The sequence below is a fragment of the Pithys albifrons genome, chromosome 23 (assembly GCF_047495875.1).
Source record: "Pithys albifrons albifrons isolate INPA30051 chromosome 23, PitAlb_v1, whole genome shotgun sequence".
NCBI lineage: Eukaryota > Metazoa > Chordata > Aves > Passeriformes > Thamnophilidae > Pithys > Pithys albifrons.
The window spans coordinates 4,139,668-4,158,360 of record NC_092480.1 but is presented as its reverse complement, the minus strand read 5'-3'; the positions used below and the strand labels follow the sequence as shown (position 1 = coordinate 4,158,360).

Genomic DNA, 18,693 nt, shown 5'->3' with positions numbered 1-18,693 from the left:
CAGCATTCTGCGACAGAGAGAAGAATAAATCTGTCTTAGCAGTGATTTAAGCAGCCACATTGATCTCTGCCCACGGTCAATACACGTAATAATGTCAGAACCTCTCCCACAGTCTCCAAGGACTCAGCTTCTGTCTAAAATTTGTTGTCATCCTGCTTTGTGCCTGAGGGATAGACCTGAATCTCTTGTGTTTAGTGGGGAAGAAAAAGCTTGCTGTGAACAATTTCTGAGAGATGAGATGGGGCTGGAACTGATGGAGTCCCACTGGCTTGGAGTGAATATTTCTAGAGTCATCACTCCCTCAGAGCATCACAACATTGTGGTTTTACTGTCCCCTCCTGCAACTGAACTGGTATTGTAGCTGCAGCAGCTGTACCTCAGTAGGACTGGTACTGTGATGTCTCTTTGATGGGGCAACATTTTTCTATAAAATATCTTCTGTGAGCATAACAAAACCCAAACTGGTACAGGTTTCCTTTAAGCAATGAGGAACCCTTTCTCTTCCCTTCTTTCTCTAGTTTTCTGTAGGGTTGCACAGGCCAGGTAGGTGCTGTGGAAGCTGCTTTTTGTGGCTCTTCAGGTGCTCTCCAGATTTTGGAAGCATCCCATCATTTGGGAAGTGTCTCCATAACTCAGTTCCCTGATGGAGCAGGTGCTGTCTGTGAAGAAGGCAGAGCCCACAGCTTCCCCCTTCTTGAAAGCTGAGCCAAATCCTTTCTCAGAGCCACCTGGCCTGAGCAGGAGGCCAACCAGCATCTCCTCAGATCAGCTCAGTGCTCAGACCTGGCTCTCCATTAAATTCCTCTTGATTCCAGGAGCAGGAACCTCACAGCAGAGGCCATCAAATGCCTTATTTGTATGGAGGTCCCTGCACCATTGTTGAAAAGTCCCCAAAGTCTTCTGGGACTACTTCCAGTGCTCTGGGGGTTTGTTGGGATTGGTGAAACCTGTTTGTGCTCAGGAGGGAGCAAAGCAAGGATCACAACAGAACACCTGAGAGGATCAAAGGACTCCTTACAAGAGCATGTAGTGACAGGACAAGAGGGAATGGATTGAAACTGAGAGAGTACAGGTTTAGATTGGATATTAGGAAGAAATCCTTCCCAAGGAGGGTGGGGAGCCCCTGGCACAGGTTGGGCAGAGAAGCAGTGGCTGCCCCATCCCTGGCAGTGTCCAAGGCCAGGTTGGAGCAACCTGGGCTAGTGAAAGGTGTCCCTGCCCATGGCAGGGGTAGAACTGAATGAGCTTTAAGGTCCCTCCCAACTCAAACAATTCCATGATTCTATGATGAACAGAGACTTCTCCCAGATACACATTAAAGTCCAGACCACAGCCCAGACCAGTCATCTGAGCTCGATATCAAATTTCTCCCAAATCTGCATGACTGTCTCCAGTGCAGAAGGAGGAAGGGTGAAAAGGTCCTGCCAAGAGCAGTTTTGGCTTGGCCAACAATTAGTTTGCATCAGCCAGTGGCTTTTGTGTGAGTAACAATGATTTTGTACACAAAGGCAGCTTCTAAACCTTGCCAAACTTCAGCTGTCCCTGGTGGTCTTTGGGGTATCAGCACCAGGACTCTGAGGGAAGTGCCAGCATTTAACAAACAATGAGGGACAGGAACCAGCAGGGAACACTTCAAAATTGCTGGAAGGATTTTAGGTGTTGAAGGCCCTTGAGCTTTCAGTGAGAGTGACTTTGTAGCTCTTGGGTATTTCTTCACCAGAGGAATTTTCCCCCTGCATTGTCAGACTCTCTCTCCAAAAGCTGAAAGCCAGCACAGGAATTTCATGGAATTTGTCATGATGCTGCAAATCATTTCTTTCTCCACATTTCCCTTCAGCTGCCTTTTCTGCTTTCTACTCATGTTTGTTGTGATGTTTTACTCTGACTAAGACAGTCTTAACCTTTAGCTGTCTCCCATGTCACCAGGGCACTGGTTCCCATCATCTGTAACCTGCTGTTTGATGGATGCCCAGTGAGGTCAGTGGGCATCCATCCTCCCTTAGCTTTCCACAAGCTTCTGATGGGATTTGCCACAGCAAAGCTGCACATGGGGCCACAGCAGACCATGTAGCTGATTGTTTTGGCACTAATTACAGTCTGTGGCCTCCTCCTGTAAGACAGGGCTTTGGAGCAGCCTGTTTTGTGAACACCAGAGTCTGACTGAGAGGCTTTGGAACAACCAGAACACGCAGTTCCAAAATACCCTCTGTGATGAAGGCATGGTTTTCCTGTCTGGTTCACTTTCTTCCTCTTGTGCCATGCTGGGAATTCCCTGCTTGTTCCTTTCTCCCTGCTGGGAGCTGTTGGTGAGTTGGGTATCCAGAAGAGCGTGAGTGTTGTTGGTACCTGCTCTGGGGGAGTGAACAACAGAAGGCACATGGAAGGCAGACTTTTCAAAATAAAATAGCACATGAAGGAGGGACAATGACTGGATTAATTTGGAACATGTTGGTGCTCAGAGCAAGAAGGGAACAAGCAAGCTGGTGGTATGGGGATGTCTCACAGTGTTGCATGGCTGAGCTTTCGTGCCAGGGTGGCTCTGGCTGGGGCTCTGCTCAAAGAGCTGAACTCCTGTTTTCTCACAAATCACAGTCCTTTCATGAGTTCCCATCTCACATTTTACATTGCCATGCTTGAAATACTTGCAGATGTAATCAGCATGTGTTGGAGGCCAGGCCTGGCACTTTCCATTTCCAGGAACTGACTGGATCTCTTGGGGTTGTTCTGCTTCCTCTCTTTTCCTGACCATCAAATTAATTTGCAAAATAAGACTTTCACTTGTGTGTTATCAGAGTTCTTTTACCATTTAAGTAAACACAAGGCACAAGGAAATGGCTTGTGCTGGCACTGCCTTTGTGCCATTATGTTAATCCTCCTTTTTAATTGCTACTTCTAACAATTATATTTTCCTGTATTTACACCATAACTCCTAAATAAACTTAGTCCTGCTGGAGCAGCTTTAGGAGCCAGGAAAGGGTTTTATCTGGGGAAGTCAGTGCTCAGAGATGATTTCTCAGCAGGCAGTGTGTTTCTGGCTGGGTGACTTATGAGCTGTGCTATTTCTTATTACCTTCTGTTTGTTTTTCCAGGCTGCAGACTCTTGGCTGTGGAGCTGACATCCAGCAACACCAAGCCCGTGGTGCAGGAATTCCAAAGTGAGTGGCTGTGCTGCCTGGGGAGTTGCATCAGGCCAGACAATTGGGGGAGAATTCTCTTTATTGGCATCTGGTTTCCTGGGGGAGACAGGATTATGAGAGCCTGGGATTCAGAGAAGTACAGCCTAAGAATATGTCTGTATTTCACCCTGATTGAAGTGGTTTATTGAGGTCCCCTGTAAGCCATTGGCATTGTAAAGTGTGTGCCTAAGTGCTTTTTTGAACTGGATCCCAAAAGAAGGAAAAACAGTTGCCTTGCAATTAATATACCGAAGAGGGAGTTGGGAAATTTCTGTTTTATCTTGGCCCTCTTAGATGTGCACTGGAACATTGAGAAGCCACCTCTCAGCCCTGCTGTGATGTCCTGTTCTGTACAGATGAGATGCCAGTGCCAGCTTTAAAGGGGAGAGGGTTTGCTGGATTTGTCCCCAGGAATCATGGTCTCAGTCCATCACCAGCCACTGCCCAGGGAGATTGTGCCTCCCTGACTCACGTTGTAGCTCTGAGCAGCAGCAGGACAGTGCTGTGGGCAATCCCTGTCATGAGGGCTTGTTTGCCATAAGTCACAGCCTGCAGAGAACAGTGTGTTCATTTCTCTCCATAGCTGATAGCTGCTGGACTATTATTTTTGCTGGCCAAAATCCATCTTCCCCAATAGCTCCTGGAACCCAGCAGTGTTTCTGTTTGTCAGATGAAAGAGAAGGCTCTGCTTTGTGGGCAGAATCTCCTAATAAAACACTGAGCAAGACTGCTTAAAGCAGAGCAAAAATACAGCTGCTTCCTATTAATCTGTATCCCCATTATTTTTCCTGCTAGGTGTTGAGCTGTCCTGCATCATTAAATCCACTGTAACACCAGATCCCAGAATCGAGTGGAAGAAAATCCGAGATGGCGAAACCTCTTACGTGTTTTTTGACAACAAAATGCAGGGTATGAAGATTATTTGTTCTTAGATTTCCAAAACAGCCTCAGAAGCAATACAGTGGGGAACAAACAAGTCTGCAAAAGGCAGGAGCTCTGGCTGTCTTGCTGCTTTCTTCTGGAACAGAGTTCAGCAGTCAAAGTGCAGAATGGAGAGAGAAAGCAGGATGTTCTTTCCTCCCTGCCCTCATTACTGACAGGTCACAGTAGGGAGCCACAGAGAGCTGGAGAAGGTAAAAGACACTTCTTGGGTAGGAAAGCCAATGCTCCAGCTTCCCTTCTGCAGAGCCTGTTGGGCCCTGCATGGTCTCTGGGTGTCTGGGCTCTCAGGACCAGGCACTGACCCCTCCTGTCTTTCCACATGAGATCTGAGGGCTCCACCTGCACTTCAGAAGGGATGTGTATGTTGAGCTGTCACAGGGCTCTGCAGCATCCTGGGAGCATGAGATTAGAGGCAAACTCTTTGGCTTGATAGGAAAACTTCAATGCCAGTAGGGCTTGGCTCCACTTGGAAATACTCCAGCACTTTAGATGGGACCAACAGCCACATCCAAATCAATCTTCCAAAGGAGACAAGGCCTGAGGCTGCCTTGGAAGTTGGATTCTGCCACAGTTTTTGACATTTGGAGCGGTGCTTTCCAGTTCATCCTCTTCCATGGCTGGCAGCATTGCTTTCCTTTGTGGCTCTCAAGCATCAAGTTCCTTTTAGGTAGTTCCCTTGACTCCACAGAGAGTCCAAGAACAACTGCTTGATTTATATGCCCAAAAGGTGTGACCAGCCTGTTTTTTTCCTCTCTTTCCTCTACATCAGGAGACTTTGCGACCCGGGCAGAGATCCTGAGCCGGACATCCCTGGTGATCAAGAACACCACGAGGATGGACACGGCCACGTATCGCTGCGAAGTGGCCGCCCCCTCCGACACCAAGACCATCGACGAGATAAACATCCAGCTCACAGTCCAAGGTACTGCAGCAAACCCACACACCTCTGCAAGAGGTCACAGAAGGGTCTCTGTGGGCCCCTCCAGCATCCAAACAGTCTGGAGGCTGTTTAAAACCAGCTGCAAATAATGCAAAGTTTTGATGCCTTCCTAGTAGTTACAGAAAACGTGTCAGAAATTATTTAGTTCTGCTCAGCAGTGCTGTTAATTCACCTGGTTTGTGTCTTCCCACAGTGAAACCCATGACTCCCAGATGCACTGTGCCTAAAGCTGTACCTGTTGGCAAGTCAGCCTCTCTTCACTGCCACGAGAATGAAGGTTTCCCAAAGTCCACTTACAGCTGGTACCGCAACAGCGAACCTTTATCCCCCGACACGAAATCGAATGCCAAACCCCACAACTCCTCCTACACCCTGAACCCTGCCACAGGCACTCTGGTAATGCTCTGACAGACATAATCCAGACTTAGTTTGATGGATAGGTTATTTTTAAGGTTGATTATAATAGAAAAAAACCACTGCCAGGCTTTCAAGAAGGAATAATTTGAATAAAGTGAGCTGTTTTAGGATCTGGGTGGGTTGAGAAAGGCAAGATTTGATGGAAGGAGATCCAAGTAGTTTGGTTTTGATCACTGCTGTGATACCACATACATGATTAGAAAGAGGGAAGATGTCTCACCTTGAAGGCCAGGAGGGCTACTTTTCTATATACATGTTAATACCCTCACAGTGCCTTGTTTCTCACATCCTACTCCCTTCCCTTTGTCCTCTTCTCCTCGGCAGGTTTTCCATGCAGTGCACAAAGGGGACACAGGACGTTACTCCTGCATAGCAACAAATGATGCTGGCTTTGCCAAGTGTGAGGAGCAGGAGATGGAAGTCTGTGAGTAGCTCTGCATACAATTTTCATCAGTGCTGGTTGATGTATCACCATAAATGAAATGCCATCACCATAAGGAATGAAGGGAGACATCACAGAGCATTAAGTCTTTCCTGCATTCTTATAGCCCCAAGCACAGGAATATAAAAATAAGCTAAAAATTCAGGGAAACAGTAAAACATTGTTCAGATCATGAACAGATTTAATCTTGAAATCAGGGACTCACTAGTTCCCTATGAATTACTGGGGTTTGCTTAAAAAGTTTGAGAGATGTCATTTTAGTGTCTGTAAAGCTAGAATGTTATTGCTGCCTTAAAGAAATACTGGATGATGGCTTCTCTTTTTGCCAGATGACCTCAATATTGGTGGGATAATTGTGGGAGTCCTGGTGGTCCTGGCAGTTTTGGTGCTCATCACTCTTGGGATCTGCTGTGCCTACAGGAGGGGATACTTTGCAAATGGCAAAGAGAGCGGGGAGAGGTAAGCTGGGATTTCAGGTGTTCTTGGACAAGTCCTTGCACCCACAGCCAGCATGGAGGAGTCTGGAGGGCACCAAAATTTGGGGGCTAAGAGGTATTTAAGTGCCTGACTCAGATACCTTTCTTCCTAATTCCCTGGGCCAACCCAGTTCTTGAGACATCCAATTCCCTGCTGTAAATGCTGCACCATCCAGGTTTTATTTTATAGAATTATCACAGAGTGGTTTGGCTTGGAAGGGACCTTAAAAATCATCTAGTCCCAACACCCTGTTATGGGCAGGGGCACCTTCCACTTGACCAGGTTGCTCAGAGCTCCATCCAGCCTGGCCTTGGACACTTCCAGGGATGGATAGTATTTATCTAAGGGAGAATTTTGGTGTGGCTCCTCCCCTTGTGCTTGCTGCCAAGACCAGCCAGAGGATGAAAGCTGTGCTGTAATAGCCTCATAATTTGCATGGGAAAGAGGGGACCAGCACAATTAAAAGCCTACAGGTGTTTTTCCAATAGATCATGTGCTGTTGGCATAACGAGGTCTTCAGTTTAATGATCAAAGCACACTGGACAATTAGTTGGAAGCATCAAGACATGCACAGGGAATGTATGCAGAAGAGCAGGCTCTCCACAGGAAATCTCACTAGTTGTGAGAACCTAAATTTGGCATGAAAAACAACCATTTTAGAGCACACATTAAAATGTTAAAAACAACAGCATTAGCATCAGAGACAAGCCTCGATGTCCTTACAGAGTCTGCAGAAGAGATAACAAATGTAAACCCATATTCTCATCAGATAGATTTGTTCTGTGCTAAATGTTGCTTTTCAGCACAAGTCCTCTCTTTTTTTCCTCTCTCTGGTTTGGTTTGTTTTTCAGAAAAAGCTCCAAATATCCTATTTAAATGCAGCTGAGGGTTGGCATGCACTGGACTTGACAGTTGTATATAAATCCTGAATTCCAGTGGGATTGCAAACAAGTGGTGCTTCCTTATAACTAAGAAAAATGCTGAAGGCATCTGGCAGTGAAGGATTAAAATGAACTTTATAATTGCCACAGGAAACAGAGCAGGAGGCACAGAAAGGTAGTGATAGGGACCAGAGCAGGCAAGCCCAGGAAAGAATGAGTTAATTTCTTTGCAGAGTCTTGTGGGAACATGCAGGAATCTTTTTACCATGTGCTGAAGGGGAGATAGAAAAAATCCCAGTCATGGCAAATGATGGAATAAACCTCTCATTTGAGAAACAAACTGGGTTTCTCTCTGCTTGCTTTTCATTCAGCTGCTCCTCCTCATTTCCATCTTTCTCAGCACCTCCCCTCTAAAATCCTGCAGTCTTCCTGTCCCAGAAATGAGATTTTTTCCCCCTTTATTTCAGCTACAAGACTCCAGCAAAACCTGACTGCGTTAACTATATCCGGACAGATGATGAGGTAACAAATGATTTGCATTTACCATCTCTCTGCTGGGGAGAGGAGGAGGGTGGGCAGAGGACTCGCTTTTTTAGGGCCTACAGACTTTTTCAGAGTGGGCTCCACTCCGAAGCAAGGCTGGAGAACACAGGGAAAACAGAAGGGTGAAGGCTGAGTCATTTGCTTAGAAATGATGAACAGTTTAAGTTGCCTGGAGTGGCTGATGCCAGGAACTATCAAAGGCAGCTCTGCTCCGAGTTATCTCGTGGCCTGACCCCCTCGGGATGAGTTTCATTGGATTAAGTGGGCAGGACATGATGCTTTTACGAGAGAAGTTGTATTTTGGGATTTGAGTAGATCATTAAGCTTAAGACCAGAAAAAGCCTCTCCCATTAGCAGAGATACTGATGATGGAATGGGAAAGTCCCCTGCCTGCTGTGTGAGGGCGGGAGGAGGAGCAGCATCTCACCAGTATAACCAGTCCCGCCCTCCTCCTTCCCAGCTGGAAGATGGGGATCCCTGAGAATGCTTTTATTTAAACACCTTGGATCTACCTTTTGGGGGTCAGCAGGAACAAAGAGTTGCCTGGAAAGCTCCTCAATCCTTCCTCCCTCTCAAACTGTTTCGTTGCAGGGTGACTTCAGACACAAGTCTTCATTTGTCATATAGGACGCCAAAAGAATATTGCAAACCAGCAAAAGCAAGTGTGAAAATACCTCCTCCAGGAACTCAAAGCAAGAGCAAAAGATGAATTAAGTGCGCTTGGAAGAGTTTGGAACACACAAGAACTCGATAGCTAGCTATCTGTATATCTTTTTTTTCTTTGCCAAAGTTTCAAGTTAACTCCTCACTGCCCAACTCGCGTCTCCCCTTCCTCTGGAGATACCAACAGGATCACCTAAACCTGTCCTGGGACTGAGGAAGCATTTTAATACTTCCCAAGAGACTGGGCTGTGGAAGTTTGTGGAATTGCCTTCTATTTGTGCTGCAGGGACATAGCCACAATGTGCAAACCACCCAGGGGAACAGCATTAGGTAAATGTGTAGTAGACATTACTAGTATGAGTTACTAGTAGACAAAACAAGGTGCTGATACAGCAGTAGATGGACTTCAAAGAGTGAGATTTATCCATGCAAGGAGGGGTTTTCCTCTCAGCAGCTCATTGATGCTGATGCCCAAGGCCTGGCTGGTGACTTTTATGCATTTGTGATTGTCTTGTGCTTGACTCTGACTGCTCAGGTGCAGCTTGGGGGGGGGTGTCTCTGAACAGCCAACACCACTTATGTTCTCAGCCCTTGTGTAAACTTAATTCTTGTTATTTAACATGACCCACCAGGCCAGGATTGCTTCTGTTCCCTGCTTTGTAGAGAACTCATTGCACGCAGGTAACCCCTCCATCTAATCTGCACAAAGCAGACTTGCCTCCTGCGTCTTTCTGTGCTGAAAGAGGCTTAGAGGGGAGGCAGAGAACAAGTGCTAAGACATCCCTTTCAGGAAAATTAAAGCCAAATACTTTTCCTGGGCTAAGATTGCCATAAAAGGTACTGAGATATCTTCCAGCTTTTTTTACCTTCTCAATTTCTTTTTGTAAAACCCCACATTCTAAATTTTTTGCAAAGATCTATTTTGATTACTTCAGAAAAGGTAACATTTCTATTTAAAGTGTAAATACGTGATGCCAGCAGTGTTTAAGTAATGGAGCTATTTTTTTACTGTTGAAGCTACAGAGAGGAGCTCAAATGTTGCTCTAATATGGCACTGTCAGAGCATATCAGTATTAGTGCAAACTGTTTTAAAAAGCTGCAGGTGGAACAGCATCTCTTTCCTCTTAAACCAGCTTCAGTCATTTCCTTGTCACAAGAGGTCTTACCAGACACAGAACAGAGTCACTCAGGGATAGTTTTTGTAAATTTATGGCAGGAGCTATCAACCTTTTTTATATAGAAAACTTCTCTTGCCAGTGACCAACACTTTGTTTTTGTTGTTGCAAGAAATACCCAGGGATGGCTTTTGGATTCAGTTCCAACGAGGTGACAGAGTGACTTCAATGTTTGCTGCCCCTCTGCAAGTTCCCTAAAGCACTAACACAGTGTGACAGCTACAGCAACCTGACAGGTTTAAGCTACAGGGCCAAGGCCACTGTTTGTGGAGTTGGGAAAGCAAAAGCTCAACACCAAAGCACTTTCATAGTGTCAGCTGAAACTTTTCTCCAGGGATGGTAAAAGAAAAAAAGAAAATGAATCTGGTTCTCTTGGCTTGAGGGAAAATAGCTGGGAACACATGAAAAGATCCACGTTGATCGTGTTGAACGGCATTGGGTGATACAAGATGTGGATGCAACACTAGAACTGTGCTGTGGTTTAAGAAGTTTTTTAATGTAGCATAATTTAGTGTTCTTGTATTTCCAATATAAATTGAATTGTCTTAACTTTTCCTCTATACAGTATTTTGGATACTTGACGATTTGGACTGTCAGTGTTATTTTTTAGTGTTCTGCATTACTCTGCTTTGTTCCTAAGGCCCTCGCTGGACATGCCATTGCTGCATTTGTTTTGCCTAAGCAAAGCTTTTCCACTTGTCCTTTTGCTAATGAAAGTAAAAGTAAGGATGGGGCAGCAATAACCAGATGTTCTCTGTGTAGTTCAGACATTACCACTGCTATTTTGCAACTATATTCTGGTTACCTTCCTAAGACAAGCTCTTCAGCCAAGCCACCCAGTGCTGATTGCTGCCTCTAATCATTCTGACATTCCTTTGCACCCTCTGGATATCCACTGCTCCTTCTCTGTGCTGCTTCAAGGATACCTTTAATAAGGGAGAGAGAGGAAAGGGTTGAATCAGGGTAGCTCTGGGTACTATGGGAGCACAATCCAGTCTCACCAGAAGCCAAAGGCAGCCTTCCTGTGAAAAACCAGCAAAGCTTAGAATCAAAACTTACTTTTCTCAGTTCTAAAATGCACAGTGGCATCTCTAACGAGAGAAGGGGAGATGATCCCCCCATCCTATACAGCTCATGAGAGCTGATGGATGGAATTCATTGTATCATTGTGAATAATATTGAGGTTTGTACTAATGTATTACATTTAACTCTGCCAAGAATGTTTTACATAAATACCAAGCTATAAAGCATTCTTGTAGGGGTTTTTATTTGGTTTTGGTTGTGTTGTTTAAGCAGCCATATTATGGGAGGTTTCTGTTTTCAATTCAGTGAAATAAGGGAAGGTCTCTTCTGTCAAGAGCACTCATTTGTATTGGGATGAAGGTGACAAAGTCCAAGGTATGTTGCTGTTAATCAGTTTTTTCTTGGACATTTCTCTATTCCTGATTCTTCTCTAGAGAAGATTCATTAATACACACAGGGCTCATCTCAAATACCTGAGGACAGAACAAAAACAACAGAAGCACAAAGTAGGAAATAAACTATCACAAGTTACCATTCTGAGGGGCTTAGTAGTATTTTAAGGCAGGAGAAAAGGTACAAAATAAATGGATGGGGCCATAATTGACCATCACTTAAGCCAAAACCATTCCACAAATCCTGTGTTCACAGGTTTTGACTTTGATTTTGGGAATAAAGTTTAACCTCAGTGGAAGGTTTCTCTGATCTTCAAAACAGAATAAGGAAAGTGAGGGCAAATGATGGGATTCCAGGGTAGGAGGGACGTGCCTTTGTTTCCACTCATGCAGCAAAGTCTGCTCTGTGCCTGAGGAAGACAAACCAGCATGAATAAAACAGATTCGTGTTTCAGGTGTCAATGACATCTAGGGCATGAGCTCTGTGACAAAGTCCAAGGTATGTTGCTGTTAATCAGTTTTTTCTTGAACATTTCTCTATTTCTGATTCTTCATCATTGAAAAGTTGTCATGAATGATGGTTTGGCCCTTCCCTTAAAGCACCTCAGGAAAGACCAGGGCTGATGCAAAGCACTTTGGGCTCCTACTCACACAGAGGAGTGATGATAGCAGGACTAGTCTTGGGACATTTCTCCCCAGCATGAGCTCTGTGATGGAAGTTAACCACAGATAAACTTCAGGGAGACTCAGGAATGGTCAGATTCCAACATTTACACAGTGTATTTATGAGTTACCTGCACAAGGCACACAGCTCTGATTTACCCCCCTTCATTTGAGTCATATCCTGCTTGCAGTCAAATTAGAGTCTCTATTTAAAAGCTCCTGGGTCCAATATTAATTGAACTGAGGGCCCCAGATACCAATGATGTGGTAGAAGAGACTTAAGAGGCTGTAGAAATCTATAGAAAAAAAATCATTTCTCTGTCAGCTCAACAAGAGGGGAGACAGTGTGGGCGGAATTAATTCTGTAACCATTTATTTTCATCAAATGCTAATAGTTGGAAATAACATAGCTCAAGAATGGAAATATTCCATATAAAAAGAACATTAAGGCTGTTTCATACACACAGGAGTTTGCACAACAAATAAGAGGTGATGTAGCGTGCAATTACCAGATTTAGAGGTGTGGCAGTGACAAGCTGGTTTACCTTTTTATCAAATTAAAGCAACTCTATTATATAACCCAGAGGGACAATGAGGGATCAAGTGAATAAGGCCAGCCACTCACTGCCCTGCAAGCTGTGATAAATGCAATTATTGTGGCAACATTATGCCCTCACATTTTCAAATGGACAAATTACACATCCTGAGAGTGAAGAGCAAACTTCTCTTTGTGCTGCAGCTTTCCAGCCCTCCAGTGAGCTTTGTCAAGAGCAGCAGCTTATAATCCATATATGTGCTAATGCAGGCTTAGCCTGCCCATATTCTGGACAGTTTTGTGGAAAAGCCAACTAAGAATAGATAGCTAAGGAAGGACATGTATTCACAATTTATAATTACACAGGGAAAGGTCTCAGGCAGTGTGGGGATTCTGTGCAAGAGCTCAGTGAAAGGCTCAGTTGTCTGCTCTGAGGGGGGTTCTGCGCTGGGACCGTCGCAGAGGGACTTTCTGGCTGCTCCTTTTCCTGGCTGGGGATTCCACTTTCCACTCCTGAGGTCGGGATGGGCTGCAAGAAGGAAGCAGAGCAACCATTTGTTTCCAAGCACTCGACCAGCCTTTCTCCCTGCAATTACTGTGTTCAACTTACGGTTTCTCTGGCGATGTCAAACAGATAATATCACTTGGCTTATCCTCAGCCTCCTCATTCCCTGCAAAGAATACACATATTTTCATATTTTACAGAATGCCACAGATTTGGGGTTCTTTCCCCCCCCCCCCACCTCAAGTTAGAATGCCAGAGATGACTTGCCTGGAGCTGAACCGGGTGTGTGCATCGAGCTGATGTAACTGACCCCAGCACCAAAAGTCAAGTCAGTAATTGTCTCTGGGGAGAAAAAAAAACAACCAAAAAATACAGCACATATCAGCAGGCAGCTTGTGACACAGCCAGAGGGCAAGGCATGCTGCTGTGGGATACTCAAGTGTCACAGAGTAAGTAAATCCAGTTAATTGCAAACACACACACACATATATATTTATATATATCTTTTCCAGCCCAGCAGACCTCAGTGTCTCCCACCCAGCCCCTGTGCACATCAGCCTCACACTCCAGCCTTCCTGTGCTGAGGAAATTACTTAAAAATGGAATTGTGTGCCTCCTTATCCTGCTCTGGAGGGACAGCCAGACCTTCCACTGAAGCTTTGCCATCTTTTCACAGCAAGATTTTTGAGCCAGGCCAGTTGCTGTGCCTGGTCAGGGCAGAGTTTGGGGCCCCTGAGAGCAGCCAAAGGGCCTGAGCAGCCATTCCATGAGATGCCTGCAGCCAGACAAGAGGAATCACTTGACAAGGGAGCTGGGTAGAATTTAGCTTGCCTGAATAGGCCCTAGTTGTCAGCTGTCTCTTTCCTGTCATTTATCTCAGGAGAGATGTCAAAATATTCAGATTTTACTTAACTCAACGCTCTGTTTTATGCTCATGTTTCCCAGAACCTTTCACAAGGAATTAAGGTAGGAAGTGTTTTATAGGGCAGGAGTTGGAAGCTCAGCTAAAAGGACTTCTCTTTACAGCTTAACTGCATTTGCTGTTTAACTCCTGCCCTATCCTGGAAGGGAATCACTGAAGCTTAGAGTGGAAATCCAACTTGATCCATCTGCCTTATCTCTTCTGTGCATCGGTCAGGGCTGACCTGTGTCAGTGTCCTGACTTTGTGCAGTGTGTGCCTGAACAAGTTACCTGGGTAATGAGGGAGGGAGGAAAAGGAAGGAGGGAGGAAGGAAAAGAAAGGGTCATCAAGTAGTACAGAAAGGTGGTACCTTCACAACAGGTGTTTATGCACAATCCCCACTCACCCAGACCCACTTAAACCACTCTCAAAGTGACAAGCAGGAATTGAGGAGTCCCAAAGGGAAGAGACAGCCAGAACAGCTGAGTAAGGCTAAAAGAAGGGACAGCTGCTCCCAACTTCTGAAGTATAAAACTGTTCACAAAGAACTGCATCTCCAATAGTTTTAGAATGATATACCAGAGAATTAAACATGTTTTATTCTGACTGTCTCTCAGCCTGAGACCACCATACAGATGGCTCAACACACACCAACTGAAGTGATGATCCTGCTCTGTACAGTTTGTCTCCCTGCTGAAGGACACATGCTGCCTCCAAGCAAAGCAGGAATTCAGCACTAGTACCACTGCAGATTAACATTTTTCCTCTTTTTTTTTTTCACCATCTGGTGCTTAAGAGAAACAGCCGTGCAGGCTTCCAGAGACATGGTGCTTGAAGATTTCTGCTCTCCAAAAAACACATTCCCAATATTTTTTGCACAAAGATCACTGCTTGTTGCTCGGGCAAAGAGAAACATTGAGGCAGACAACTCAGAGCAGGATCAGGTTTTCCAGTGGGTGCACACCACTGTGCCTGCTCAGGGCTGTCAGGTATTGCCAGACTGCCTTATTGGCTCCATGTCTGCTCTGCTGTGTGTGGGCAGGGCAGTGGGGTGCAGACACAGGCAGAGACAGCTCAGACAGTTCTGTCTGGGTTTACCAGACCCTCCCCACAACAACCCCCAAAGCCTAATGAAAGCTGACCTGTCACACACCCAGTTTATGGGGAGCTCTCTGCAGAGCACGTGAGGGTGTCCATCACACAACTCACACTACAGCAGAGATGCCCTAAAATGGACAGAAAGGAAGGGAATCTCCTGCTGGAACTCAGCTCCATTTGTGTTTTACTACAACTGCCTCTTGTGTTTGCAGGGCTGTCAGAAAGCATTCCAACAAAACCTGCCTTTGGATGGTCAGGGCTTGTGAGAAGGCAGTTCAGCTGGACATAAGCACAGCAGACAATCCCAATTTGTCTATCAGAGATTCTTCTCTGTGTATTTTTACTTCAAAATCCACAGCAGTAAGAAAGCCACATCATGCCTTTTCCAAAGCTCAGTTTAGTTTAGTGTGGAACACACACACTTTATTACTGTGCAGGTTGGTAATGCCTTTGGGCAGATCTCTGTTCTCCTGCAGTTGTCTCAGCCCATTGCCAGCTCTGGAAGCAGGCTGTGGCTCACCCCAGATCCTCTCTGGAGAATAGAAATCCCCTTGAGGGATGAAAAGGGGACTGAGGATTTATTTCTCTTTGCAGTAGGTTCTGTAATTCAGTCTAAAAATGCTCAGCTCTGGTTCCAGAGCTAAGGAGAGCAAGTCTTGCACACTTTGAGCAGCGAAGGCTGGTAAGGAATAACAACATTTCTCCTCAGCACCCCAGAATGATGAAGGAAGAAAGGGCAGTGGCTGTTACTTCAGCATCCCAAAATAAATTCTCTCCTGCCCCAACTCAATGCTGTAATACCCTGTGACATGCACATGGGGACTACTGGACTGTCCTTTCCCCATGGACATCGTTCAGCTGAAACCACCAATTTCCGAATGGTTCTTCTTTACTACAACTACTTAGATAAATAATCCAAAGCTGTCACTGACTGATTCCTATCAATGACTGATTCTCTCAGCCCTGCAGAGGAGCTGTGCATTGATACCCCTCTCAGAGTGCTCAGCCCAGTCTGGGAAGGGCTCCCTGGGATTTTACTCACGCTCTGGAGTGCTGATGGCACGACCTGCCACTTCCACGTTGTCTTCAGAGGACTGTTGGTTCAGGCTCTGAAAGGACACTAAAAACAGCAAGGAAAATTGAACACAGAAATGTATTCAAGACTCAAGGCTCTAACTAGATCTGTGTGAACTAGACCCAGTCCAGTTTGCAGCAATGTTCCTACCCTGCTTGCTGCCTGCTGTGCCTGACACAGAGGATAAACTCCTTCCAACACTCTTGCTGCATTGCTTGTTCCGGTCCTCTATGGCCTTCCTGGCAGAGTTCAGGATGGCCAATGTGCTCAGGGATGCTGCCCTGAGGACAAAAAAACATGACAGAAACAGGGATTTCCTTCTGCAAGCCCAGATGAGATACCTGCAATGAAGAGACCTGATCCCTCCTGATCCCTTATCTTAAACACCAAAGGTAAAGGAGATTATGCTGCAACACTGGTGACTTTCAAACCACTCAGCAAAGCAACAGCCCTGCAGAGCATCCTCTCAGGTAACAAAGAGAAGCCCATACCTGTGACCCAGTAGCTGCTCCTTCAGAGCACCAGCACGAGGTAAAGCCAGCTCAGAAGGCACAGAGGAAGGGATGGTTCCAGGTGGTGAGGACTGTCTCCTACTTGCAGGAGACTGAGTGTTACTATTCTGGCCACCAAGAGATGCAGCTCTCTCCAAAGACTGAGATGGCTATGGAAAACAGGAGAAAAGATCATACATATATCAATGAATATAAGAGTAGAAAATCCTACAAGACACTTATACCTGCATGCTGTGTGATATAGAACTGCCCTTTGTGTGATGGATATAAAGGGGTGCAAGGGAGGAAGAATTTATTGGCCAAAATTTTAACAAGTTAACAGAAAGGTTTGCTGGGACACATATGTCCGAGTTCAGAGGTCTATATATAGCTGCTCTTCTAAAGTCTGCAGAGAAATGCACTTCCAGGCTAGAAGTTCTCATCTTAAGGTAGGTATATAAAATAGTTCAGGACAATTGACTAAAGCACACACTTATTTCTTTACACTGACTTTAAAAGAGAATCTGCATGACTAGGACAGGGGTGAATTTCCACTCTGTAGACACTTAAAAGTCAGACAAAATGAACCCTTTGACCAGTCTATCACTGTGGGAACAGAGTAATTAACCAGACCCAAATTAGTCTTAGTTTCCCCTTTAAACTAAATTCTTTCCACATTGATAATTTGCTGCTCCTCTTTGCCCAACACGTGTTGTTTGTTGATGTTCTGAGTGTATCAGTGACTCTGAAAGCAAAGCTGCTGCCAGGAAATGTGAAGAGATATGAGAACATTCCATAACCATTCTGCTGTAAGTGATGAAAGAGGGTCCACAGAGAGAGCCTGGTTGTTGTGAGCACACAAATTTGAGCAGAGCAGACCATACACTTACAGAGTTAATGGCACACCAACCTCTGCCTGTGCTGCCGGGACCTGCTCGAGGTCTGACTCCTTTGCCCTCGCCAGCTGCTCTTCATATTTCTTCATATCATACTCCAGCTCTGCTGCCAGCTGCTTGTCCACAGCAAAGAAGTCTTTGATTTCATTTCTGTAATCTTGCATCATTTCCTGGAGCAGTAAGGAATGTTTAAACCCTTTCAGAAATCTCTCCTGATTCACATCCCCATTCAGATCACAGCTGCTTAAGCGCAAAAGGAAATACCAGTTGGTGGAGCAGAGGTGTTTTTAACAGACTAAGAGTTTCAACTCCAATTTGTACTTCAGAGCATGAAAAAGCTTTTCCAGCGTTCAGGCTTCCTACCCACGTTCCACTGAGGAGGCTCACACGTAACACACAGAGATCCTTATCTAAAATCCCTCCACCTCCTACAGTATTTAACACAGTGGCAGTGGCACACCATCATATGTCTGCTAAATACCCCTCTGAGAAGGCTGTTCGTTCTGTTACTGGTTGCACATCCAACACATTAACTCCAGAGAGGATTAAAACCCCCAAACCAGCAGGAAAACACTTCTCCTTACCCGTAGGTAGTTCATCAGGTCCTTAAGAGCTGGGATCCTCTTCTGCTCCATCAAAGACTTCAATGATATGATTGTTGGGATGATGTTTTCTATGAAATTCTTCTTTTGAACCTTTTTTTTAACAAAGCACAAACAGTTACACAATGCAATAAAGGAGAAGCCACTCTGGTTAGATGAATGGCCTAAGTGAGAGGAGTTATCCCTCCACAGCAAGGGAATTACTGTAATTAAGGCTGCTCTTACTCATGTACAGAGGCTTTTAACCTAAGAGGAGTCTTTTCAGATACATCACCAAGTCCCTCAGTTCTCACACTGAAGCCAAATTACCCCAAAGAGTGCACCAAACGTTGTTGTGCTCAAATGCTTTACCAGCAAGAGAGCTGGGGGATAAATTTAGCTTAGCACAGCTTCACTGCCTTCTGAGGAAATGCACTTCTCATCACTCCACCTCAAGGACAAGCATTCTTCACGAATTTTGCCTTAATGTTTTGTTTTTACAAGACACAGAGTTCCCACAGGTGCCCATCCCTCTTCCCACACCAGACCAAGTGCCCTTTACCTGCGAGATGAGCTTTTTCTGTGCCACCTGCATGACAGCATTGGCCACGGCCATTTCATCTTCATCAGGCTGAAGGTCTTCCTCAGGTTTTGATCTCATAGTTGAGAGCTTGATTTCTTTGCAGCTGAGGACTGCAAATGTATCTGAGAGCAGCTCACTGGCTTCCATGTCCAGTGGAAGGACCTCATCCACAAAGCAAGCTGGAATACAGAGGGAAGGAATAAGAAGTATTTTATCAGAAACAGCAGTGAAGGGGCAGACAGGATAACACACCTGGATGAGTTTAAGGGTTTTTTTTTTACAGGCACTAGTTC

General features: G+C 45.2%; 2 protein-coding genes across 3 annotated transcripts in view; one reads left to right on the top strand and one right to left on the bottom strand.

Annotated features, from left to right (window-relative positions):
- The window catches only part of JAM3 (junctional adhesion molecule 3), a 34,040-nt gene extending 23,116 nt beyond the window's left edge, over positions 1-10,924 (top strand). Inside the window, exons 2-9 of one of the 2 annotated variants that reach the window (XM_071576379.1) lie at positions 3,090-3,155; positions 3,972-4,085; positions 4,888-5,040; positions 5,252-5,454; positions 5,800-5,899; positions 6,247-6,376; positions 7,743-7,797; positions 8,410-8,528. In XM_071576379.1, the coding sequence (XP_071432480.1) occupies positions 3,090-3,155; positions 3,972-4,085; positions 4,888-5,040; positions 5,252-5,454; positions 5,800-5,899; positions 6,247-6,376; positions 7,743-7,797; positions 8,410-8,445 (857 nt within the window). In that variant the 3' untranslated portion in view covers positions 8,446-8,528. Of the gene's footprint in view, positions 1-3,089; positions 3,156-3,971; positions 4,086-4,887; positions 5,041-5,251; positions 5,455-5,799; positions 5,900-6,246; positions 6,377-7,742; positions 7,798-8,409 lie in introns of both variants that reach the window. The other variant, XM_071576380.1, reaches the window with a different exon arrangement.
- A 1,038-nt stretch (positions 10,925-11,962) lies between these two features.
- NCAPD3 (non-SMC condensin II complex subunit D3) overlaps positions 11,963-18,693 on the bottom strand; it is a 29,400-nt gene continuing 22,669 nt past the window's right edge. The window contains exons 27-35 of the mRNA XM_071576358.1: positions 18,380-18,579; positions 17,821-17,931; positions 17,251-17,406; positions 16,341-16,510; positions 16,000-16,130; positions 15,817-15,894; positions 13,042-13,116; positions 12,880-12,940; positions 11,963-12,798 (exon numbers count right to left, since the gene is read on the bottom strand). Of these exons, the coding sequence (XP_071432459.1) occupies positions 12,687-12,798; positions 12,880-12,940; positions 13,042-13,116; positions 15,817-15,894; positions 16,000-16,130; positions 16,341-16,510; positions 17,251-17,406; positions 17,821-17,931; positions 18,380-18,579 (1,094 nt within the window). The 3' untranslated portion in view covers positions 11,963-12,686. The remainder of the gene's footprint in view (positions 12,799-12,879; positions 12,941-13,041; positions 13,117-15,816; positions 15,895-15,999; positions 16,131-16,340; positions 16,511-17,250; positions 17,407-17,820; positions 17,932-18,379; positions 18,580-18,693) is intronic.